Source organism: Brassica napus, chromosome C9, assembly GCF_020379485.1.
Source record: "Brassica napus cultivar Da-Ae chromosome C9, Da-Ae, whole genome shotgun sequence".
In the NCBI taxonomy this organism is placed as follows: domain Eukaryota; kingdom Viridiplantae; phylum Streptophyta; class Magnoliopsida; order Brassicales; family Brassicaceae; genus Brassica; species Brassica napus.
In genome coordinates this window covers 13,846,517-13,872,070 of record NC_063452.1, presented here as the reverse complement: position 1 = coordinate 13,872,070, position 25,554 = coordinate 13,846,517, and the positions used below count along the sequence as shown (strand labels likewise).

The 25,554-nt window shown below is 32.0% G+C and overlaps 2 protein-coding genes, 1 long non-coding RNA gene and 1 pseudogene across 3 annotated transcripts; 3 read left to right on the top strand and 1 right to left on the bottom strand.

Moving 5' to 3' along the window:
• Positions 1-261: 261 nt before the first annotated feature.
• On the bottom strand, positions 262-1,113 carry LOC125593430. Its single transcript, XR_007329337.1, has 2 exons — positions 788-1,113; positions 262-589 (listed from the first exon to the last, which is right to left on the bottom strand). It is a non-coding gene; the product is annotated as an uncharacterized LOC125593430 (long non-coding RNA).
• Positions 1,114-1,262: 149 nt separating this feature from the next.
• LOC106435767 lies at positions 1,263-3,379 on the top strand (annotated as a pseudogene).
• Positions 3,380-6,578: 3,199 nt separating this feature from the next.
• Positions 6,579-8,937, top strand: LOC106435764 (3-oxoacyl-[acyl-carrier-protein] synthase III, chloroplastic). The gene is made up of 7 exons (XM_013876693.3): positions 6,579-6,989; positions 7,241-7,526; positions 7,590-7,695; positions 7,762-7,880; positions 7,996-8,060; positions 8,148-8,373; positions 8,450-8,937. The coding sequence occupies exons 1-7, from the start codon at positions 6,799-6,801 to the stop codon at positions 8,669-8,671; spliced, it is 1,215 nt and encodes a 404-aa protein (XP_013732147.1). The 5' UTR covers positions 6,579-6,798; the 3' UTR covers positions 8,672-8,937.
• An 8,143-nt stretch (positions 8,938-17,080) lies between these two features.
• Positions 17,081-21,120, top strand: LOC106435765 (acid beta-fructofuranosidase 3, vacuolar). The gene is made up of 7 exons (XM_048770052.1): positions 17,081-17,590; positions 17,987-17,995; positions 18,853-19,097; positions 19,287-19,904; positions 20,054-20,463; positions 20,544-20,631; positions 20,715-21,120. Exons 1-7 carry the CDS (start codon positions 17,215-17,217, stop codon positions 20,931-20,933), a joined length of 1,965 nt encoding a protein of 654 aa, XP_048626009.1. The 5' UTR covers positions 17,081-17,214; the 3' UTR covers positions 20,934-21,120.
• Positions 21,121-25,554: the final 4,434 nt, after the last annotated feature.

The window sequence follows — 25,554 nt, the reverse complement described above, 5'->3', positions numbered from 1 at the left end:
GTCAAGAAGCACACAAAGACTCATCGTTGGGCCTCGTTTAAGTACTTATTGGTCTGCTTGTTACTCAGTAAAGCCTTATTTTAATTCTCTATTTAGCTATGTTCTTGTTGTGTACACAACGATCATCATCAAAAAATATCCTCTCCTCTTTTTCTTCCTTCCTCTGATTCTTCTCTTCTTCTCATCCTCTTTTTGTCCCAAACAAAATAGGCTCAACTGTAACACCCGTCCCCAAGGATCTTACTTTCAAAATACACTTCATTTCAGTTCAATATTTCCTTTACTTCAAATGAAAAGTTTTACAAACATCCTTGAATTCAAATGAAAACTGAATAGAATAAAACCATAGTCTTACATAACTTAACTAAAAGTTTTTGAAAATAAAAACCAAATGTGTAGCACCATCCATGACTCCTATCCTACGGTGTTCCTCGTAAGTATCTGCAAAAGAAAGGGTCGATAATATAGGATCTACCGGCACTATCCACTCTCACGGTCCCCATGTGACTACCCACATGTGGTCCTTTGGCTCATCTGGCACTATCCATCTGCGCGGTCACCATAATCACGTAGTTCAGCCTCGGCATTACTTGAACAAAAACACAAGCAACCAGCAAAAAATTACTTACTACACAAGATATGTATGATATGTTTAAATACTTTTGCGAAATTGGTTAGGAACATTGATATAGTAGGCTAAGACTATAATAAGATAAGCAAATTGTTGCGATTCTCCTAATATCTTAGAACCAATCACACTTACTCTTATGAGTAAAGCTTATCTTACCAGGAACTTCAGCGCGACATGGCTTTGTGTAATGTCCGTTACCGACAACAACATCATCGTAAATTTCATCATGACATACTTTGTTCTCTTTCATTTAAAAGGCTCCTCCTTCACAGTGGGTTTCCGCCGCCGGAGCAACCCGCACAATCTCTGTCTCGAACCGGATCATCTCCTCGGGTCTCTGGATTCTCCCGGTCGGATCACAAACGGGAAGTCTCTGTATCCCATAAACTCTCCAGGAAGGTTAGTACGGAGAGAGTCATACACGCTCGAGTGGACAACGGGTTTAATAACTGCCACGTGGCGTGATATGATTGATGAGGCAGGTGCCATTTGAGTATTACGACGAGATTGCGAGATTGTCAAGCGTGTGCTACTTGGAGAAGACTTTGAAATTAGTATGTCCCACCAAAGTCAACGACATGATCTTATTTTTGTGGACGAAAAAAGAAAATCTATAATCTTTAATTATTGTTTTGCCTTCTCTCTAGTTTTGTCAGATCTCTCACTCTCTCTAAAATGGGGAACTGCGTATCTATATCGATACCCTGTGATTCATGTATGAATGAAGTTTCTCGATGGCATGACGAGAAAGGAGGTTATATTCACAATCTTGAGAAGAATCTCACATTTTTGGAGACTACCATGGAAGAGCTCAGAGCTAGGCGTGATGATTTGTCAAGAAGGGTCACAAGAGAGGAGGATAGAGGTCTGCAAAGGCTTGGCGAAATCCAGGTACGGCTAAATAGAGTTGACACTATTGAAAACAGATCCAATGATCTTCTTAGTGCTAAAAATGTTGAACTGGAGTCCCCTTTCCAACAGTAGAAAACAGATGCAAAGTGGCATTCACTACTCGTTCTCAAGATGTATGTGCACATATGGGAGTCGAAGAGCCAATGGAGGTCCAGTGCCTCTCGGACAATGACGCATTTGATTTGTTCCAAAAGAAGGTTGGACAAGTAACGCTTGGAAGCGATCCTGATCTTGCAAGAACAGTTGCTAGAAAATGTCGAGGACGGTACAAGAATGGCGTCATGCCATAGATGTTTTGACTTCATACGCCATCGAGTTTTCCGGCATGGAAGATCAGATTCTCCCGCTTTTGAAGTATAGCTATGATAATCTTAAAGAGGAGCGTCTCAAATTGTGTTTTCTATATTGCGCTTTATTTCCAGAAGATTATAAAATTCAAAAATCAGAACTGATAGACTATTGGATATGCGAAGGGCTTATTGATGGAAATGAAGATATCGAAAGGGCGGAGAACAAGGGTTATGAGATAATTGGTAGTCTTGTTCGTGCATCATTGTTGATGGGGGATGTAACAAATAAAGTGTGTATGCATGATATTATCCGTGAAATGGCCTTGTGGATTGCGTCTGACTTGGGACAAGGAAAAGAGGCTTTCATTGTGCATGCAGGTGTGCGGTCCTTAAAAATGCCAAAGGTTAAGAACTGGAACATTGTGAGAAGGGTGTCACTGATGCATAACAAGATTCTCTATCTCCGTGGAAGTCATGAATGTCTCCAACTCACAACCTTGCTCTTGCAAAAGGCAAAGTTGGGAGAGATCTCAAGTGAATTCTTCAAGTACATGCCAAAACTAGTATGTTTTGGACCTATCGCAAAATAGAGATCTCAATGAATTGCCCGAAAGCATATCAGAACTACGTTCCTTGCAATATCTAAACTTGTCAGGAACTGATATACATCACTTGCCTATGGGTTTGCTTGGGTTGAAAAATCTAATTCACTTGGATTTGTGGGACACTGGTATTTTGAGTATTGCTGGGATATCAAAGCTGCAAAATTTGTGGGACACCCCATGTTTCTCCAGCCTCTCGGTAGTGAAAATACAAGATTGCAATTGCCTCAGGGAACTGACATTGCTGATGTTTGCTTCAAACTTGAAAGAACTTGATGTTTTGGGTGCAAAAGAACTAAAAGATATAATAAACAAAGAGAAAGCTTCCAGAGGTGAAGAATCAGGGATTGCTCCCTTTCCAAAGCTGATTATTCTTCGACTCAGTAGTTTACCGGAGCTGAAGAATATTCATTGGAAACCTCTACCCTTACCATGTCTTAAGGAAATCTGTGTAATGAGATGTCCAAATCTGAAAAAGCTCCCTCTCGATTCCAAAAGTGGTAGACATGGTGAAAATGGACTCTTCATTAGCTACAGTAGAAAAGAATGGATTGAAGGTTTGGTGGAATGGAAGGATGAAGCTACCAAAACCCGCTTTTTATCTTCTTGCAAAAAGGTTTAATTTCTCTGTCTTCTCTTGTTTGTTTTCAAAGGATTTATTTTTCAAGTAATGAAACTGCTTCAGTCTTTAATATGCATCTGTTTTTTTTTTCTTTTTGTGTTAGATTTGATTATAAGCAAACAAAGGTCAAGTGGGCTGTGGCTTCTCAGGCAGCATGTTCCAAGTGGATGATATGTTTTCTCTGTGTGTTTTCTTGTTGTTAAAGTCTCTCTTCCTGTCTCTTGCTTTATGTGAATTACTTTTTGAATTTGCTCGAAGTTGATTTGTACTTTGGTTTACGTTTGGAATTGGTTGCAATAGTTTCAACAACATTTGATTAGCATCTTCCTTTCACCAGAAGTATAGAATCAAATAAGTTGCTTCGCATGTTTCTGCAATATAGACTATATTTGATCATACCTTGTGATTCATGGATGAATATAGTATCTTAATGGCTAGAGGAGAAAGGAGACTGTATTCACAATCTTGACAAGAATCTCACATGTTTGGGAACAACCATAGAAGAGCTCAAAACTAGGCGTGATGTTTTGCAAGAGACGTCACAAGAGAGAAAGATAGAGGTCTATAAAGGTCATCTACTGGTATACATCAGCTGCCTAATTCATTTGGATTTGGGGAACATATGAACTTTCAAGTATTGAAACTTATAAACCCTCATATCTTTCTGCTACTAGTAACCGTCGTCTGCCAAGGAGCTACATGATACAATAATCAAAGAGAAAGATAGGTCAGGTGTTCTACATTTGCAGTTATAGTGCTATTTGTATATTTCATATCCTGCTTTCACGTTCATCAGTTCAGACATATTTTTGTGTTCAAATATCAAATGTCCTTTGTGACTACTATATTTCAATCTATGATCTTAGGATCTTAATTTCAACCCACATCTATTTGCTTCACTTCTAAGTTTATTTGTTATCCATTTCTTCTTCTGGCAATGTGTTTTCTTTGTTTAGAAGTGGAATGAGTAGTGAATTTGCATTCATGTCATATCTAACATCCAAAAGCTCATTTGTGTCTTTGTCTGATCCACCAAACTATGGAGCTTCTTATTATTAAGACAGTTCACAACCAACTATATTTGACAACATATGAATGTTTTTCACGGTTTTTCCCTTCTTTCTTTCTTTTTCTGACAGTATATTTTATTCCCTTGAACTTACTCTTCTTCAAGTTGTTCACCAAACCCCTCCTAATATATTACGAGTAGTACCTCAGCTACCTTTTTGTTTTTGTCTCATTTACTTTATATTAATCCATTTCCTGTGGAATTTAAGGAAATATAATTTACTTGATAAAATGCTTTTCAAAATCTTTATAATCTTTTGGATAAGAACGAGGGCTAAAAGCTAGTTTAAGTGATGATTAGTTGGCCCTAATAATGGCAAACAGAAATTTGAGTCGAGAGAGAATTCCCCTCTCATTATTAAACTATAAAATCATAAATAAAGTTAATAAAATATACAGAAACATATGTTAAACTAAAAATACGCCAAGTTTGGAATTATGCTAGCTGTGAATTGGTCGATTCAGACATAGCGAATTACTTAAGAATCAGAGACTAATGGGTGATCCAGATTGAGAGCATTTCGAAAAAACTCTTTATTTTGAAGTTTTCGAACCTCTGTTTGAAGTTTCAAACCGTTCTTCTCCGAAAACAAAACTTCAAATTTAATTTCAAAATTATTTATATTTTACAATATACTTATATTTATCATAATTAATTTATATCCATAATTTTTTTATAAATAACTAGCACATATATAAAAATAATACAACAATATTAATTAATAAAATCTTACACTAATATATAAAATTATAAACCGAAATGCATAATTAAATATTAAAATATAAGCAAAATACCACATTTTTTCCATAAAATATTTTTTCATAATGCTCTATCTTTGGTTACACAAAATTTGTTTGGAAAATATTTTGGAGATTTTGAAGGCTCCAGAGAAAACTTACCAGACTAATAGTGTTGTTAAATTATTTAAATTGGTGTACTAATTATGTTTTCATGTATCTTTTAAAAAAAGGTTTTTAGTAAGTTATTTTGTAATATTTTTGTTGTCTAATTCTAGCTTAAAAATATTATTTAATTTTTTTTTATTAATTTTATGTGTAAAATTTGAATTTATAAAATGAGATAAAAAAAAGTTTTAAAGATTAAAACGATAAACAAGAAAATACTTGAAAATCATAAATGTGATGTTAATTGTAAAGACCAAAATACAAACAAAAAATAAAACTTTAAATTTGAAGTTTAGAATAGTAAAATCTCGAGAACTCTAAATTTGAAATTTTGAATTTTTTTTTTCATAGCAAAGAAGCTATAGAGATGTTTGGAGATACTCTAATATTGATCTTGAAACAGCAAAACGAATAACAATTTGCGATCCGTGACTGATCGTAGGCCGCTGCAACATGTAAACCAATAGAACCAGAATTTTTAAGATTCGTCAGCCGCTTCTGTTTTTATTTCAACGATTTTACTATTTTTTCATGATTTTATTCTCTTAAACTATCAAAGCTATGTAGATATGTCATATAGTTACAAAAGGGGATTTAAACAGAACCGTGTGTTTATAAAAAAAAAGTCGATTAATGCTCTAACGGTGGGAAGAGTTACCGGACGTTTTATATCATCAGGCCAGACGGCTGTGTCACCTGCATTTTCAAACATGGAAAATAAGATGTGAAAATCGTATTTGACTTCAAATTAGTAGTGATATACAGTTGGAGCTGTTATTAATTGTATATATTAATAAAAAAATATTATGAATTTTTAGTTCGTATAAGTAGAAATGTTAGAATTAAATTTTCATAAGATAATTTATTGTAAGATAAATATTCTATGATATTTTAAAAAGTATTTTTCACAAATATAGCATACAATACAATGATTAAAACGATCAAAAAACAAGTTTTATTAAAAAAGTTTTATTAAAGAGGTAAACTAACTTATATTTTTTAGGTTAACTATCTAAATTTAGTGTTTAGATTTGAAAAGTGGAAGTGAAGTTTAGTATTTAAATTTAAGATTTAAAATTATAATCTTAAAAATATTTTTAAAGAATAATTTTTGTATTTCAAAATTGAGTCATTTTTCGATTTTTTCAAATATTGAATAAAAATTTCTCCAAAAAAATTATTTAAATTGGTATATCTATACAATAAATATGTAATTATTATTTATCTATTTAATGAAACATATTTTGGTCATTTTTATATGTGTTTTTACTTTTTAGTCAAAAAAATACTTTTGAGTCCTTATTAAAGATTTACCCTAAGTGTAATGCAAATAAAATTTTGTATAATGTAAATAGAACTGGCGTAAATTTTTGTAACTCACAAATAAAACATTCTCAGTTGTACACTATCATATGTAATATAATAAAACTAATATTAAAATATAGAAAGTAAATATATAAAAGTAAAAGAAGAAAATGAAAATAAGAATTGTGTTTTCATAAAAAATTTAACGATTTAAAATATATATAAAAAAAATGCAAATTGGTTCATGAGTGGTTAGTTTTGAATAAGCATTGGAATCTCCTCAAAATTGAGCTGCCACTGCTCTCAACCTTCTCTCTGTCTCCTCCTCTCTTCGCTTCGGAACTTCCGAAGATTCGAGTTTTTACTAATAAACTATTTCGAATTCTTCCTCTCCTCTCAATCTCTGTAATCACAAAATAGACAGCAAAGCTTCTTCCTTTCTTCGATTCTTTTGTTCAAACAATGGCGAATGCATCTGGTTTCTTCGCTCATCCTTCGATTTCCTCAATGCGAAGCAGAACCCACCTCCCGATTGCAGTTTCTGGATCTGGGTTTTGCGTTTCGAAACGATTCTCCAAAAGGGTCCTCTGCTCTAGCCTCAGCTCCCTCGATAACAATGCTTCTCCTTCTCCTTCTCAATACCGACCACCCAGGTGATAAAAACTCAACTTTTTGGTTCCTTCTTTAACTATTCATTGATTTTAATTCGAAAGTTGATTACTTTATTATGTCTTAGCTTTAGCTTTAAGGAAGATCTTTTAAGACAAAACACATGTTTTGCTATTGTCTCTGATTAAGTCTTAGCTTAGCTCTAAAGGGAAGATCTTTAAGACAAGTTAATCTCTCTATGTAACAATTTAAATGGTCTCTTATTCAACATTCCTTTTGTTCTGTCTGCTTAAAGGCTAGTACCGAGCGGCTGCAAACTGATTGGATCTGGTTCAGCTGTCCCAAGTCTTCTGATTTCTAATGATGATCTCGCAAAGATTGTCGATACTAATGATGAGTGGATAGCTACTCGCACTGGTATCCGCAACCGCAGAGTTGTATCAGGCAAAGATAGCTTGGTTGGCTTAGCAGTGGAAGCAGCAACCAAAGCCCTTGAAATGGCAGAAGTTGCTCCTGAGGATATTGACTTAGTCTTGATGTGTACCTCCACTCCTGATGATCTCTTCGGTGCTGCTCCACAGGTATTTATTTCTCCTTTGATGGAGGGAAAAGTCACATGCTGATTGTTTCTGTATTGATGGCAGATTCAGAAGGCGCTTGGTTGCACAAAGAACCCTTTGGCATATGATATCACAGCTGCTTGTAGTGGATTTGTTTTGGGTCTAGTCTCAGCTGCTTGTCATATAAGAGGTATAAAGTCAAATAAGATGATTAGTTAGCTCATAAGATAAACTATCCTTTCTTTCTTTTTTCCAGGAGGCGGTTTTAAGAATGTTTTGGTGATTGGAGCTGATTCTTTATCTCGGTTTGTTGATTGGACTGATAGAGGAACTTGCATCCTCTTTGGAGATGCTGCTGGTGCTGTGGTTGTTCAGGTACTGAACATTCTCCACCGGTCATTAGTATACTATGCTTGTCTATTAGCTTCATTGAATTTAAAAGACCAATCTTTGTTCTTTAGTTTTAACTTGGTACTTTCATTTCATGCAGGCTTGTGACATTGAGGATGATGGGTTATATAGTTTTGATGTGCACAGCGATGGAGACGGTCGTAGGTAATTTAGATTCATATATCCTTAGAGGCTTCCTAAGATTCATCTTCTTGTTATTTTCCCTTGAGATTCTCTTGTTGTTTTTTGCAGACATTTGAATGCTTCTGTTAAAGAATCCCAAACCGATGGTGCCTTGAGCTCCAATGGGTCAGCGTTGGGTGACTTTCCACCAAAACAATCTTCATATTCGTGCATTCAGATGAATGGACAAGAAGTGTTTCGCTTTGCTGTCAGATGCGTTCCACAATCTCTTGAGACTGCTTTACAAAAAGCTGGTCTTCCTGCTTCCTCCATTGATTGGCTCCTCCTTCATCAGGTAACCTAATGAATTCAAGTTAAAATGGTGGAATGTTTAGAGCTTTTGAAACAAGAAAAGGTTAAAAATGTTGCAGGCAAACCAGAGAATATTAGACTCTGTGGCTACAAGGCTTCAGTTTCCACCGGAAAGAGTGATATCAAACTTGGCTAATTACGGCAACACAAGCGCTGCTTCTATCCCTCTAGCTCTTGATGAGGCGGTGAGAAGCGGGAAAGTTAAACCGGGACATACCATAGCCACTTCCGGTTTTGGAGCCGGTTTAACTTGGGGTTCAGCAATTGTCAGGTGGAGATGAATGGTTAAAAGTCCAACATGTAAGTTTACTTCAGAGCCAAAGTTTACTTTTCTCTTCCACAGAGTAGAGGAACCACTTGAAATTGGTTTAACCGGTCTAGTTTAGTCCGGTTTAAACTGGAAGTAAAGCGCATTTTGTTTGATTTCGTTTCGTTTTCACTTTTGAGGTTTCATTGTTTACTTGTTAGTTGTTGTTTCCTTGAATCTTTTTCTGTTCTTGAATTCTTTTTTTTTTAGTTGGTGATAGATGAATAGTTGTTCAAACCATATTTGTTCAGAATCTTTGGAACCTTTAAGCACCATTATGCACTTAAAACTAAACTTGGTTCTTGATCGCTAAAGAACACCATTTTGCACTTAAAATTCTTTAAACATAGATGGTAAGAATAAATATACGGTTAGTAAGAACATGCGAATTATATCGACCAAAAAAGAAGTTTAACAATGAATGTGAGAAAATAAATTAACTGTTAACATGAGTGACAATTTCTAGAAAAACGAAGAAGAAAGGGGACAAATGAATTCTCCAGAAAAAAACTGCACATTAATTTGTTTGAACAGTAGACAAGATGGTCGTGTTACAAAGAAAAAAAAAAGACAAGATGGCCGTTAAGCATGTGTTTCCTAGATTTGTCAGAGCATTTAAGGGAGCTGCTACAACTACCGATCCAGCTAGATCGACCAAGCCACATCTTAATATCTCACCATCAGCACCGGTGCCGACCCTGAGGAGAAGCAATAGAATAGAAGCCCGGCCTTATTTCGTTTAACAATTTAACCGACCACCAGCCGTAAAAATTTCTAGTAGTCTAGTATAATGAAAGCTAAGTAAAAGTTCAGTTTCAGCCTTCTCCATTTACTTACATTTAAAATGGTTTTAAAAAAAATATTAAGACTAATGACCCTTAGTAAATGTGTCTTTACTTTTTTTTCCTTCTACTATTTTTTTTTTTTAATTTCGGGACCAGCACTAATCACCACACCTGAAAAAACGGATGAGGACTCACAGAGAAACAAAAAAAACTCTCTTAGCTATCGGCACGGCACACGGCACCGGAGATGGGAGCCAGACACCGGTTACGCCTGAAAACTCTCATAGATCAAATGCTCAGATGAATTCAAAGCTACAAAAAAAATTTTTATACGGTATTCTTCTGAACCAAACTTTTATTTTGAAAATTTCTTAAATGAAAAAGTGATCAAATAAGCTATTGCTCTTGATGAATTTTAAGTATTACTAAATCCAACCAAATTTTAGTTTGGATCATCCATCCAAACCAACTATAATTTATCATTCTACCAAATTGAGATTAACCCATGCCCCTTTTCACTTTTTCATTTTACATTTTCCCTTCTGATCTTCTCATTTTCATCACAGATAAATTCAATTTTCTCATGTTAAAAACATGTCCACTGTCTTTTCCTCTAAAATTCATATATTATAGTATGCTATTAAAATAAGAAAACAGGTTTGATATGTGCATATATTTTTTAATTATCCAAAATACAAAAAATGCAAGTAAAACCAGATGGCCATATATGTTATTATTCTTGCAGAAAATATTTAAAATATTACAATTATAATAACATTACTAGATACTGTATATAATTATACATTAAAAGATTATATGTTGAAAAAATTAAAATTGTATAATAATTTCAAATTGAATATGTTTTTAATAATAATTTATTTTTATTCACATATTCTATCTAAATATATGTTTATTCTATTTTATTCGTTATGATATGTTTTCTTTTTTGCAACTTATTCGTTATGATATGTTTGGTCTTGTTTATTTCACTTTAATTTGTTTGATGCATTTGATTTCACTTTCTGATTCATTCACCATTTAAACATATTTTATGGAACGTTTGCAAATATGCCAATTTCAGATTTTCAATTAAAATCTTAAAATATATAAAATTAAAGAAAATTGGTAATATTGTTATTTGATGTACCAAATGACAGATAATTTGAAGACAACAGAGGCTGAATGTAAACGTGTTCGTCTGAGTCAGATCCCTGTCAAATCTTTGGTCATGTTCTACCAATTTTTTAATTTAATAGTATATGTTTCTTATAACTAATACTATATATAGGTTCTTGAAAATCAACAAGTAATAATTTACAAGTTAGTGTACATCAAATTATCAACTAATTCCAATTTTTAACACGTCACTATGAGATTATACAAATTAAATTTCATTAGATAAACCCAATCAGTAATGACCAAAAATATCTTCCAATATCTGTTTTAATTTGAAATTTAATAAATATCAATATGTTGATATCCAGTAGATTTGTTTTTGCCAACTAACTAGAATTAAATGAAGAAACCATTTATATTAGAAAAATATCAGATTAATTAGTATTTTTATATTAAAGGATACAATTAGTATTTTCTACCTTTTTTTGTTTTATATTAAGTGTTATTCTGACATTTTTTTCTTATTTCACAAAAAAATATCACTTTATAATTGTAATACATATTTTATTTATTTCAAGCTTAAATTAACTGCATAGTGCATTGATAGAAACTTAATTACGTTTCAATGCACTATGCAGTTAAACATGCGTAATTAATAGAAACTTAATTATATTTCATTTATTTTTTTAATCTGTGTAAAAATATCAAAAATGATACTTATTTAGAAACAAAAAGAGTATTAAATAAAAAACCAGTTATATTAGAAACTAAATCAGGTTAATTAGATTAATTAATATTTTTATCCTCCGGCTCTGATTTTTTTGTAGAATCTTAGAGAGTTATTTTGGAGTGCGTATTACTAGGACTGTCTTTTTCGTATATCATGACGAGGAATAGCAGATAAATATCAAAACGAGTAATACTAGAATTAAAAATATATTGTTTAAAGTATACCCGATAAAACGTGAGACATGAAAGTTGGATAAGGGTAGTTTTGGAAAACGTATGGTAGTTAAAATCATTAAAAGTCAATGCTTTTTTTGAAAAGAAATATGGTAGCTAAAATCATTTAAAGTCAACTTTGGAATGAGTATTTCAGATACTTCGTACTATGGAAAAATTACGGCAATTTACGATACTTTTTTGCGGGAATCGTTAAAAATGATTCAAAACTTAATTTTGAATACCAAAGTTATCCCAAATTCAATCAAATGCAAAAATAACCCAAAAATCTAGTAAAATTACAACAGCCTTTTTATGAACAAACAAAAAATTTGTATTCAATTTTACCATTATAACCCTCCGTTAGAAAAGACTTCTTTGTAAGTCTTCTCTATGACGACTTCTTTGTAAGTCTTTTCGTTCAGTAGATCTTAAAAATAATTTTATAATTTTATAAAAGATATTTTGATGGGTAAAAAATTAAATGTATTAATAAACATTTTTTAATGATGTAAATTTAGTTCATCTGAAATTGAATTATTTTTAACATAGATGAGTGAATGTAGATTGGTTCATGAGTCATTGGTTTAGGGTTTGGTAACATATGTTATAGTATTGTATGCATCTTTAGGGTTAGATTCCGAAATTTTACCTTCATTTTTTTTTTTCAAATTGACCCGTATATGTTTAGTAACTATCTAATAACTTGATTTAAACATTTTCTAAGTTTTTTTTTAAATTTAAGAAAATGTTTTTTGCATAGTTAATTGATTTTAGGGTCTGGAAGACTCACATAAGACTTAAAAAGAAGTCTTGAGATACCTCCTGCCTAAATTTTAGTAGAATTTATGGTTTCCGCCTAAATTTTGGAATAATTTAGGTTTCCCGCCTAAATCAAAGTCTTCCATAAGTCTTCTAGGAGTCTTCAAGAAGTCTTCCAGATAAAGTTTTCTCAAGGATTAGATCTCAAAAATAATTTAAATTTTTTATAAAAAATATTTTCATGGGTTAAAATTTGAAATCATGTAATAATAAACATTTTTCAATGATGTAAATTTAGTTTATCTGAAATTGAATTATTTTCAACATAGATGAGTGAATGTAGATTGGTTCATGAGTCATTGGTTTAGCGTTTGGTAACATATGTTATAGTATTGTTGGTATCTTTAGAGTTAGATTTGAAATTTTATCTTCATTTTTTTCCTTTTTCAAATTGACCTATATATATATTTTTTTTTTGTTTTGTTTGAAACATCAAATTGACCTATATATGTTTATACTATCTAATAATTTGATTTAAACATTTTCCAAGCTTTTTTGAAGTTTAAAAAGTTTTTTTTTTGCATAGTTATTTGATTTTAGGGTCTAGAAGACTCACATAAAACTTAAAAAGAAGTCTTCTGACACATCCCACCTAAATTTAAGTAAAATTTAGGGTTCCCGCCTAAATTTTGGAATAATTTAGGTTTTCCGCCTAAATCAAAGTCTTCCATGAGTCTTACATAAGTCTTCCATAAGTCTTCCCGAAGTCTTCTGGGTTGAAAATATTTAACATAATTGGAATTTTTGTCTCCATATATAAAGAAAATTTACACATTTTCTTTGTTTCTCTCAAATGACTACAACAAAAATGTAATGCTTTTCACTCTAAAACTCTCCAACCTCTCACAAACACAGAACATCAACTTAATAAAACAAAATCATCGGAGAAGACTTCTTATGAAGTCTTCTGCAAGTCTTCTATGTTTTTGTAAGACTTACAGAAGACTTCTCCGTTTAGCTAGAAACATTATTAAACATCAATGTTTGTAACTTCATAATTATCACCAATTAAGTTATAAATTCGACTGAGTAGTCCCAATATTTACTAATAAACATGAATTAGCAAGAAGATATTAAAAATTCATTTTAATTTTGGATAAATTTAAAGTTTAATAAATATTTACGTAGAAGACTTCTTTTGAAGTCATCCACAGAAGACTTTAAAGGAAGTCTACTCTATGTAGACTTCAAAAGAGTCTTCTACTTAGGTCATTTTTGCAATTTCAAATTTACGAAGGAAGACTTCGTAAGAAGGCACTCTACAGAAGACATCTTCGGAAGTCTTCCTTTGTAAATATTGGCTTACTTTTGAAATTGATTTTTTTTTTCAAAATTCCCAGAGAAGACAGATAAACATGTTACTTTTGAATTTGACCGAAGTTAGTCATAATTTTGACTTTTTTAGAAGACTTCTAGGGAAGTCTACCTGGAGAATACTTCAAAAGAAGTCTTCTCTAAGTCTTCCGGAAGTCTTCTCAATGTCGTAAGAAGTCTGCTGGGTTACTTTTGCAATTTATCCAAAGAAGTCTTCTCTCGGAATTTCGATTTTTTTTGTTTACAAAGGAAAGTTAGAAGACTTCTAGGGAAGTCTTCTATTAAAAACACACAAAAGTTCAATTGCAAAACTAACCTATGCATTGACCAGAAGTCTTCTTTGTCGAACAGATCTGAAAAATAAAATCTAGTTCGCGATTTCATACCTTGAACTCGTGAGATGACTTGCGTGGTTTCTCCAATCACCCAGAACTTCACCACAACAGCTACCTACTCGTTAATCACCAAGAATCGTGAGCTTATGAACCTTACATAATTTGTAATCAAAATCTTCAGTTTTGTTTTATGAATTTTGAGAGAAAGTGTAAGATATGTGGTTTGTGTAGATGGAAAATGAAAAAGGATGAGAAAAAATCGAAACTTTAGGGCATTAGCACTCTCAATTTGGTAGTTCATGGTGGTTGAGGTATTGATGTCAATGGCAAAGTTGTAAATATTTGGTGAAGATGAGGATGGTAAGGTAAAAGCCTTATTTTCGAAAAAAGAAAAGAAAAAGTAATTGCATTTTTGTGAATAACTAGAACTTCTATGGTGAATAGGACAAAACAAAATTTCAAAAAAAAATAGGTTATTTTTTGTGTTTGACTTGAAATTTTGAGTCATGTTTGAAAGAACCCCTACTTTTTTTTTACCCAAAGCATGGCAATCTCTGATTTTTTAATAGTAGTTTTAACTTTTATTATATTTCAATATTTTTAAAGTTCAAATATCTAGTCCCGTCTTTCAAATTGTTATCATAATATTAGACATATAATTGTGAACAATTCTCTCAAATAGACTTTTTTAAGTTTTTGTCTCAAAAATAACACTCAAAAAAATAAAATGACAAAATAACACATTTTTGTTTTAAAATTTAAAATTTAAAATTTATTTTTTTAAATTTGAAACGATATCCCCAAAACCCCACTTCTTAACTCTAAACCCTAATTCTAGATTAATTAACCTTTGGGTATAAATACATATTTACCCTTTAATAAAACTTATTTTGGTCATTTTCTTCTTTGAGATCTATTTTTTTTGTGAAAAAAACTAAAAAGGCTATCTAAGGAATTTTCTCTATAATTAAGGGCAATTCTCTCAAATAGATATTTTAAATTTTTTGTCACAAAAATAGCACTCAAAAAATAAAATAACCAAAATAGCACATTTTTGTTTTGAAAATTTTAATTTTAATTTTTTATTTTTTAAAATTTGAAACCATATCCCCAAAATCTCACCCCTTAACTCTAAACTCTAAGTCTAGAATAGTTAATCCTTAGGTATAAATGCATATTTATCCTTAATAAAATTTATTTTAGTCATTTTTTTCATTGAAGTTTATTTTTGTGAAAATAAACTAAAAAAAGCTATCTAAGAAAACTTCTCTATAATTATTCGAACAAAATTGAATAGAAGACGGAAAATGGGAGATGAAAGAGAGAATCAGGGAGATAACCAAAAACAAAAATAAAATTAAGAAACTAACTACGAGTTAGGAAAATATAAGAAGCAAAAGAAAAAAAAAGAAGGAAGGAAGGGGAAAGATGGGTAGTTTTTTAATTTTAGTATTAGATCTCGACCCGCACAACCGCGCGGATTTTTGTTTTCATTTATTTTTATATAAAGATTTTGTTTTCAATTCTAAATTGGTATATATTATAATATATATGTGTCTATTAATTTTTAAAACATAATAAGTTTGTGGTATATTTTTTCATTGGATAGATTGTTTTAAACTTTCACATGTATTTGTATGTTCTTATATATATATATTTTTGGATTATTATTTCATTATTAAAATCGTAACTATATATATAAAGATAGTAAAATATTGTTTTATTTTCATATTCAAAGATATTGTAACATTTCACAAATTTAGAAAGTTTTTTAAAAAATAAACTTTTCGCTTCATAGATTTATATTATCGAGTAAATAATTAAACATTTAGTTTTTGTTTAATTTTTAAAATAAACTATATTGTTTTAAATATTTTTTTATTGGTTTAAGGTAGTAAAAATTACTCATTGTTAGATAATATGATTTTTGTTATTTTCAAAAAAAATCTTTATAATTTTAAAAGTTAACATCGACAAATTTTTAAATATTTAACATATAGAGGTATAATATTACAACATTAAATTATATCTATATAATTTATACTATTTATAAATCTGATGGATCATCTATTCTTTAAATCCAATTATTGACAGCCCAATAAAATTTTTTGATAGGGCCAAAATTTAAGTGATAAGATTAGAGATTAAATGTAACATGATTTTCTAGGAATATGTCTATTAGGTCTATTTTAAAAAAAAATCACACATGAATTAAGGTCGTGACTTCTGTTTTAATATATAAGATTTTTAGTTTTTTAATTTTAGTATTTTTCTGGTTATGGAGCCAAATTTCTCATGGTACAGATCGGTTTTAAAAAACAAACAGATTATTGTTTAGATCGAGCACGTCTTTGCCATCAGAGACCGAACGGGTCTTCTACATGTGGATCTTACTTTCCCACGTCCAATAATTTATAGATCTTGTCGTTTTATTACATGAGATCTCGTCTTTATCTTTTAATTCAATAATAAAAAAAAACAAAGAAAAAATTCTTGTAACGAAAACTGTATACAAAGAAATGCTGTAACAAAAAAAATTACAAGTACTAGATATGAGCTAGTTATTGATTCGAGAGTTAGGCATTTTCATCAAACTTGATACTAGATCGCTTTTTAGACGTTTAATCACCACTCTTTTCAGTCTAAACGTCATATTTTATAGACGTCAAAATTTCAATTTTGTAAAGAACTATAAAACATATTTTATAATGTTTAATGTAAGGTTTTATAAAGTGTAACATGTTTTGTAATCCCTTATAAATATGATGAATTCTTATAAATTTGTGTGTTTATATTAACTGATTATAGATGATATTTTACTACAATAAATTTAAGCCACTATCATCCATTATCATATTTCGATATTGAATAGTATATCACATGTTGACAAAAAAAAAAGAAAAAAGTATATCATATTATCTTGGATTAGCGAAAGTTATTACAAGACACAGTCAGCAACTGTTGTAGTATTAATCTCCCCGTTTATTTAGCTTTTCATTAAAAATCGTTTCTTTAAATTATATATTTTTCCAAATGCCGACCCACTCCAGTTCTTTCTGCCTTAACCAATCCAGTCTCTCTCTACCTATCTACCTGTCTGAATCAATATTTTTATACATATTCTCAGATTTGTTTTCCTATATAAATTGGAGTGACATATTCTCTTAAACCAATCAAACTAAAGAAAGAAAAACAGAACAAAAATGGCAAGCTCTGAATCTCTCTTGCCGGTCAGCTCTCAACAAGATCCATTATCTGATTCAAGACGCGACTCTATCCCGGAGAGCCGGAGAAGAAGACCTATCAAAGTTCATCTCGCCATCTATTCTGGTTTTCTGTTGATCGCTTTATACGTTACTCTCGTCATTACACACGGCGGATCCGCACCCAAAAATGATGTCAATGATGACACGACGGTGGAGTCACGTGCTCGTTTGGCCGGCGTGTCGGAAAAGAGCAACGACCATATTTGGAATCTTTCCAATGATCTGAAAGGAGAAGCGTTTGCCTGGAACAATACTGTGTTGTCGTGGCAACGAACTGCGTTTCATTTCCAACCTGAGAAAAATTGGATGAACGGTATTAACACTATTTATTAATCATATTAGAAGATAACGTTTTTTGATCAAAAAAAAAGAAGATAATGTTTTTCTTTTATATCTTTGTTGCTAAAATAGTTATAAAAAGTGTGTCCACTTTTTTCCAAACAACATAAAAGAATGTTCATTTTTCCACGTTTTCTATAGATTTTGAATTTCATAACGATTTGTATATTTAGACCATAGGTTAACAGAAAATATTTAAGTGATCAAGCTGGTATCCAATATGTTCAGTTTCAAATCTGGAGAATTTTCAATCTGGAATCATACAATTTTATTAAGTTTTAAAATATACAAGATTTTATTATTTTCATTTCTAATTTATTGTTTTTGTCTCTCTCAATTCGATGGCGTATGTTGGCTTCTCCGTCTGCAGATCCTAATGGTAAGCTCTAGATCCTACATTGAAGTCCTTTTGTGCTTTTTAGAAGTGTACATTTTTTTTCCCTTTGACCTTGTTTTTATTTATTTATGTAAATGGAAAAGAAATTAAATGATTGCTTCTGTTCCAAAAAAATGGGTTGGGTTCACAACTGGAAGATACGTCTAAAACCCAAAAACATTATTGGTAGAGATATATGACAACATGGCACGTTTGCGGCCCACAATAGATGTCACTAGAACAAAAAAACATAATTGTAAAACATAAAAAGAAATATATATATTTTGGTAACTGAAAAAAAGAAATATTGTGAGAGACAATTATTAATTTACACCTAAAAAGGTATATAAGTACAAAGACAAAATCTCAACAGAAAGTTATGGAAGCCAATAATGTCCCTTTTGTTTAGTTTACTTTAGTTTAGTTTGTTTTGTATACACCACGTGAGTCATGTGCAAATTGAACAAATCATTGTTTGCCCATTAGTGTGTGTTGAGAGCCTTTTTGTGATCTAATTTAAATCGCTCTACCAACCCAACTGTATCTGAAGCGTCGTGTACTTTCTTAGTGGTAGTAAAAACGTGATTTTCTATTGTATATCTTAATGAATGAAAAGTTTTGATCTTGTCTTACGTGGACTATAACTAGCTAAGGATTTTTTTTTGCCAATGATTAACCCGGTTTCTTAGAATGCAGTTCTTAGCGGAAGTTAAAAAACTGTTTCTTAATTTTTAACTAAAAAAAATTAGGAACCGGTTCTTAAAGTCCTGGTTTAACCTGTCATGCTCTCGTTTTCATCATTAACTATTACAAAACTCTTGTTTTGACTCTAACATATGTTACGTTTAAATCTTGTCCAGGTCCGTTGTTTTATAAGGGATGGTACCATTTCTTCTATCAATACAACCCAAATGGAGCCGTGTGGGGTGACATTTTTTGGGGTCACGCTGTATCAAAGGATCTTATCCACTGGCTTTACCTCCCATTTGCCATGGTTCCTGACCAGTGGTACGATGCTAACGGCGTTTGGACCGGTTCGGCTACTTTCCTTGATGATGGTTCTATTGTCATGCTCTACACTGGTTCCACCGACAAATTTGTACAAGTAATGATTTTGAAAATCCATTTGTTGCTTAACTAACCACTCTATTAATGCTTGTGACAGTATGGAATGTGAATAAATGTTTCATAAATGTAATAGTGATTCCAATTCTTGTGTTTGGTAGCATAAAATATATTTCAATATAAATGTTTAAAGCAATTAGCGATAATATGTTGTTTACTACGCTTTTAGGTTCAAAACCTTGCCTATCCTGAAGACCCTAAAGATCCACTTTTGTTGAAATGGACCAAGTTCTCCGGCAACCCGGTTCTTGTACCACCTCCAGGTATCGGTGCTAAGGACTTCCGTGACCCAACAACTGCATGGAAGACATCAGACGGGAAATGGCGGATCACTATTGGCTCCAAAATCAACAGAACCGGAATATCTCTTATTTACGATACAACAGATTTCAAGACCTACGAGAAGCATGAGACCTTGTTGCACCAAGTCCCAAACACTGGAATGTGGGAGTGCGTTGACTTTTATCCAGTGTCCAAGACTAAAGACAAGGGTCTTGACACTTCGGTCAATGGACCGGATGTTAAGCATATCATTAAGGCTAGCATGGACGATACTAGAATTGACCATTATGCCATTGGGACATACTATGACTCTAATGCAACATGGGTCCCCGATAATCCTTCAATCGATGTCGGGATTAGTACCGGTTTGAGATATGATTACGGTAAATTTTATGCATCCAAGACGTTTTATGATCAACATAAGGGACGAAGAATCTTGTGGGGTTGGATCGGTGAATCTGATAGCGAAGCAGCTGATGTACAGAAGGGTTGGTCTTCTGTTCAGGTATGGTCTCTTAACCTAACGTGGTCTGAAAGTTAGTTTTTTGCAATACTAGTTATTTGCTGTACCTAAGTTAGGTTTTACTTTTAGGTTTTGATGTTTAGTTACTTGTTGTCTAGGATAGGTTTGAATTTTGTTTTACTCATGATCAGGGGATCCCGAGAATTGTTGCATTGGACACAAAGACAGGGAAGAACTTAGTCCAATGGCCAGTTAAGGAAATTGAGTCTCTGAGATTAAGAAGCAAGAAGTTCCACATGAAAGTTGAACCAGGGACAGTGGTTCCGGTTGATGTAGGCCCCGCCGCTCAGCTAGACATAGAGGCTGAGTTCAAGATCAAGAAGGAAGATCTCGAAGTAGTCTTTGCAGATGACTCCGTGGAGGACGACAAGGAGTTCAGCTGTGAAACAAGCGGTGGAGCCACCGTACGTGGGGCTTTAGGACCTTTCGGATTCTCGGTTCTTGCTGACCAAAGCTTGTCAGAACAAACTCAGGTTTACTTCTATGTGACTAAGGGAAAAGATTCGAAACTCAAAACGTTCTTCTGCACTGACACGTCAAGGTAAGTAGTTCTTTAACAAATTAATCAATACATAATTGCATTTTTAAATCTTTATCAATTAAAATCTATTTAATTAATAGGTCGACCATGGCAAATGATGTTGTGAAACCGGTATATGGAAGCTTCGTACCGGTTCTAAAAGGAGAGAAATTGACCATGAGAATCTTGGTAATAGATTATATCTATAAATCAATAAATAATTCATTAGTATTTATACAATAATTAATGTAATTAAATGTTATTTTGCTTAGGTGGATCATTCGATAATAGAGGGGTTTGGACAAGGTGGAAGAACATGTATTACCTCAAGGGTTTATCCAACAAAGGCCATCTACGGAGCTACAAGGCTTTTCTTGTTCAACAATGCTAATGATGCGGCTATTACGGCGTCGTTTAAGGTGTGGCAAATGAACAGTGCTTTTATTCATCCTTTCTCTGCGGACGATTTGGGTGTTCCTTCTAGCACCTGATGATTGTTAATTATCAACAAATAAGAAGGGGCTATTATCCTGTTTGAGTCATTTGAATTGGTGTTATATAATTGGTTTGTTTTTGATCTGTCATCTGTGTGATCAGTATTGATTCATTATGTGAGTGAAGAGAAGAAAAATGAAATTAATTTCTAAAATTTTTGTAAAGGAAGTTGGAGTTCGTTTAGTTACGATTGCTCAAATTCTGGAATGTGAAACCCATTTTTCCAAGATAGATGAAGAAATTCATTGAAGGAAAAAACCTATAAAATGCACTAATTTGAAAGCCTACGAGAGTGTCCACCTCAGCAAAAATAATCTAACCTATACGAGTAAATATTACTCTCGTATCATCTAGTTTGTTTATCTAAGAGATTATCCAATTTAAAAATGCACATGAAAAATTAATGTAATTCTATTTTAAAAAAATAGATAAATTCGAAACCAAACAAATGAGTAGCTAAAAATGCTTCTAAACATCTTATATTACTAAAAGTATTTAGCATGCTATTAAAAATAAATATATTTGTCAAATAATATATCATTCTCAATTCTATAGTTGCTTCCAAATGCTATTGTAAAATACACTTTTTTTCCATTCTATCTATATTTCTTACTTTAAAATAGAATTTCTTATTTATATATATATATATATATATATATATATATATATATTTAAAGGTATACGAGCATCTTTGTCCCCATTTCTATATTTTTCTTCTAAATTGTTTCTTTCTTTATTTTAGGATTTTTATATTTTAGAAGAAAAATATAAAATTGAAACATATTTAGAAAACAACATTCATCTGTTTTAGAAACATATAATAAATAATTTATCTCTATTTTTAAATTTCTTTATGACAAGTTAAAAGTTAAAAATACATCTAAAATTGACTAACTATATAAATGACCTTGAACACAACTCCCGTCTCCAAATTAGTAGAGGGCATGTCCTTCGCTCGCGTTCTTTTTTTTTTTTTTTAATATTGAAGTAAGTATTCTATATTTCTATAGGAGTAGGCCTCGGACGGATCGGATATCCGGGTAATTTTAATGTATCCGGATCCGGATCCTTATCCGGCGGATCCATAATTTTATTATCCTTATCCGAATTCGGGGTTCTCGGATATCCGGGTGTCGGATATCCTTCTAAAAATTGTAATATCCGGCGGATATCCGGATCCAGATTTGGATCCTTAAAATAAATAAAATAATAATAATAATATATATTAAATATTAAAAATAATTTAAAAATAATAAATATATAATGTTTTTAATTATTTCTATGTATAATATTACAAAATTTACATAAAATTTACATATACTATTATAAAAATGAAAATATATTAAATAAAGTAAGTTTTTATATATAGATATTACTATTTTTGAAATAATTATTAATAAAACTTACGGATCCGGATATCCGGACTAAAAAATCAAGATATCCAGATCCGGATCCGGCTTTGACGGATCCAACATTTTATTATCCGGATCCGGATTCGGCTCCTCCGGATATCCGGATTTTCGGATCGGATCCGGATCGAATCTCGGATCGAATCCGGATCTCGGATAAAAGTTCCAGGCCTATATAAGAGAACAAATTTTTTTTTTGAGCTTAGGAAAAAGACACCTTGAAGTATGAGAAACATTTTTCAAAGAAAAATAATAATGAGTGTGATTGGATACAACTAGAGTAAAAATTAGTAAATTAAAAAAATCGAAATAGTGAAAAATAAAAGTGGTGGAAAACAAGAAAGAAAAGAAAAAAAATGAGTGGAAACACTATTACTCTAGCATAATATAGAGTAAAAAAACTAAGGTGATGATTGTTTTGTTAGTTTTTAGTTTTTGGTTTCTAGTTTTTAGTTTTTGGTTTTTGGTTTTTAGATTTTGGTTTTTACTTTTTGGTTTTTGATTTTACAGTAGATTTTAGCTTTTTGAAAATCATGAATGGTTGTTTTAGATTTTGGTTTTTAGTTTTTGGTTTTTGCTTTTAAAATTAATAAAATATTTTTATACAAATAAATATTTATTCTGAAAAATAAAATATAAAATACAAACATCAAAACACACATAAACTTAGTTGATAAACTTATTTTAAATAAAATTCGAGGTGTGAAAAATATTTAAATAAAAACTGCAAAAACAATATAAATTATCAACAATATAAATTTTTGTAATGACTAACTTCAAATAATTAATTTTATTTCTTTTGATAAGTTAAATTTTTTTATAGGAGTTATTTTGCTTACATCAGTTTATTGTTAGATAAAATATCATTCAAATATTATAATAATATTAGTACAATAAGCTTTGATGATTAGTATAGATGAAATTTACTATAAATTAAAAAAGTGTCCAACAGTTTATTATTCGATAAAATATTATTCAAATATTGTTATAGTTTGGGTAAAACCTGTATTATAATAAAAACAGATGTAAAATACCTTATATAGATATGCTCAGAGATTATTATTAGCAATTAAGAATGCCTTAGTAAAGGGTCTTACGTATTATAATCATAGGTATTACCCAAAATCATGACTTACCACTACAAGAAAACAGGGGGATTCTGATGGCCGAAATCGTCAGAAATTCGTCAGAATAGACCGATTCCGACGAATTTTTGACGAACCTATCCGTCGGTATCGTTTTGTCGGAAAAAAAAATTCGTCGGAATTTCGTCAGAACTTCCGACGACTTTCTGACGAATACCGAGAAACGACATTCTGACGAACTTCTGACGATATTACGATGCGGACACACGAGACCAGAGTTCATCGGAAAAACTATGTACCGACGGAGAACGTTCCTCGGACAATTCCGACGTAGTGGATTCCTCGGACAATTCCGACGGACGTTGGTTCGTCGGAATATACCGACGGACATTGGTCGTCGGAATATACCGACGGATATTTGTTCGTCGGTATATTCCGACGGATATTGGTTCATCGGTAAATTCCGACGGATGTAGGTTCGTCGGTATATTCCGAGGAACCGTTGTCCGTCGGTATATTCCGACGCCCAGAGTTCGTCGGAATATACCAATTTTAAAAACGAATTAATTTTGCATTTTTATATATATTTTTTATATTAAAAATTAATTAATAAATTAAAAAAATCAGAAATTTAAAACTAATAATATTATATAATTTAAATTCATACAAACCGAAATAGAAAAAAAAACATTCAGAAAGTTTAAAATTTATACAAACCAAAATAGAAAAAAAAACATTCAGAAAGTTTTAAAAAGCCGAAAAAAACTAAGATGAACTCGAAGACATCAAACGATCTAGCTTCTGCATTATCTCGGTGTTGAACTTCTTCTGGGATGCCAACTCAGCAAGGATAGTGGCATTCTCCGAATGAATAGTGGCATTCTCAGAAAGGATAGTGGTGTTCTGCTCCTCCAATGCCCCAATCCGTTCGTCTTTGTCATGTAGCTCCTCGAGAATCATGGGATCGGCATACGGAGCTTGCGAAGAAGAAGCCGGATACGAAGAAGCACGGCGGGCCAACCCAACTAAACGGCCTCCTTTCCTTTTAGGAACCGCCTACAAAAATATTTAAAGTTAGTAAATAGAGACAAGTTAGTAATCGACATTATAAAAAAAATATATTAATAAAAAAAATTACCTTTTCAACCATCTCATTTATTTGCAATAGAGACAAGTTGGTTGAAGCTCCCGTAGAATCGCTGTCATCAAAGAGAGACTGAGATTGAGATACTATTTCAGCTTCCACCAAATCAACGACACCTTTGATCACGACGTCCTGAATTTGTCCCGTCGTCTTGTTAGTGTGAGCCACCTTAATGAGTTGGAGACGATCAACGGGATTACCGTCATTTGCTTCGGTCTAAAAAAACCGCCATTATTAGCCAAGGAATATATAAAATATTTATTTAAAAAATATAAAGATAAATAATAATAAAAAACTTACAAGTTCATCCTCCTTAGTAGACATAGAGCAAGCGCCGAGGTTGTGCACATACATACCTTTCCCGCCACGATCGCTCTTCCGGTTCTTGGAGTTCCTAGAAGACGTCTCTGCAGTTTCTTCCTTCTCCCAATGAGCTATCAACTGCTCCCACACCGTCCCGTTGATGAACCGTCGCCTCTTGTTCTTCTGCCAAACTGTCTTCCACGCGTTTATCTGCTTCGTATAAGAGTCCATGGTCTTTTCGTTGAATTTCTTACGGACTGTTTCCGTAAGATCGGAGTGCCAGTTGAACTCTTGCTACAAAACAAACATAATTTAATAAGTAAATATATTTAAAAAAATGTAAAACCTTAAAAAAAATGAAGAGTTACTATACCGCAAACTGACGAAACCACAACTCTCGTTCGTCGGACGGGATCACACTCCACTTTGGATATCCAAAACGTAAAAGAAGTTTCAAGCAACAAAACTATGAAAAACTGGTTTTTGGTTTTTGTTTAGAAATTGACAGTTATTTAAAAAACCTATTTATCAAAAAGCTTGATTGAGCGAAAAATGGTTTTTGGAGAAACAAAAACCAAAAACTATTCCAAAAACCAGAAACAATCAACCCCTAAATGTGTGCTTCCCACTTTCTAAGACCATCTCTAACCTATCTCTATAATAGATATCTCTAAAA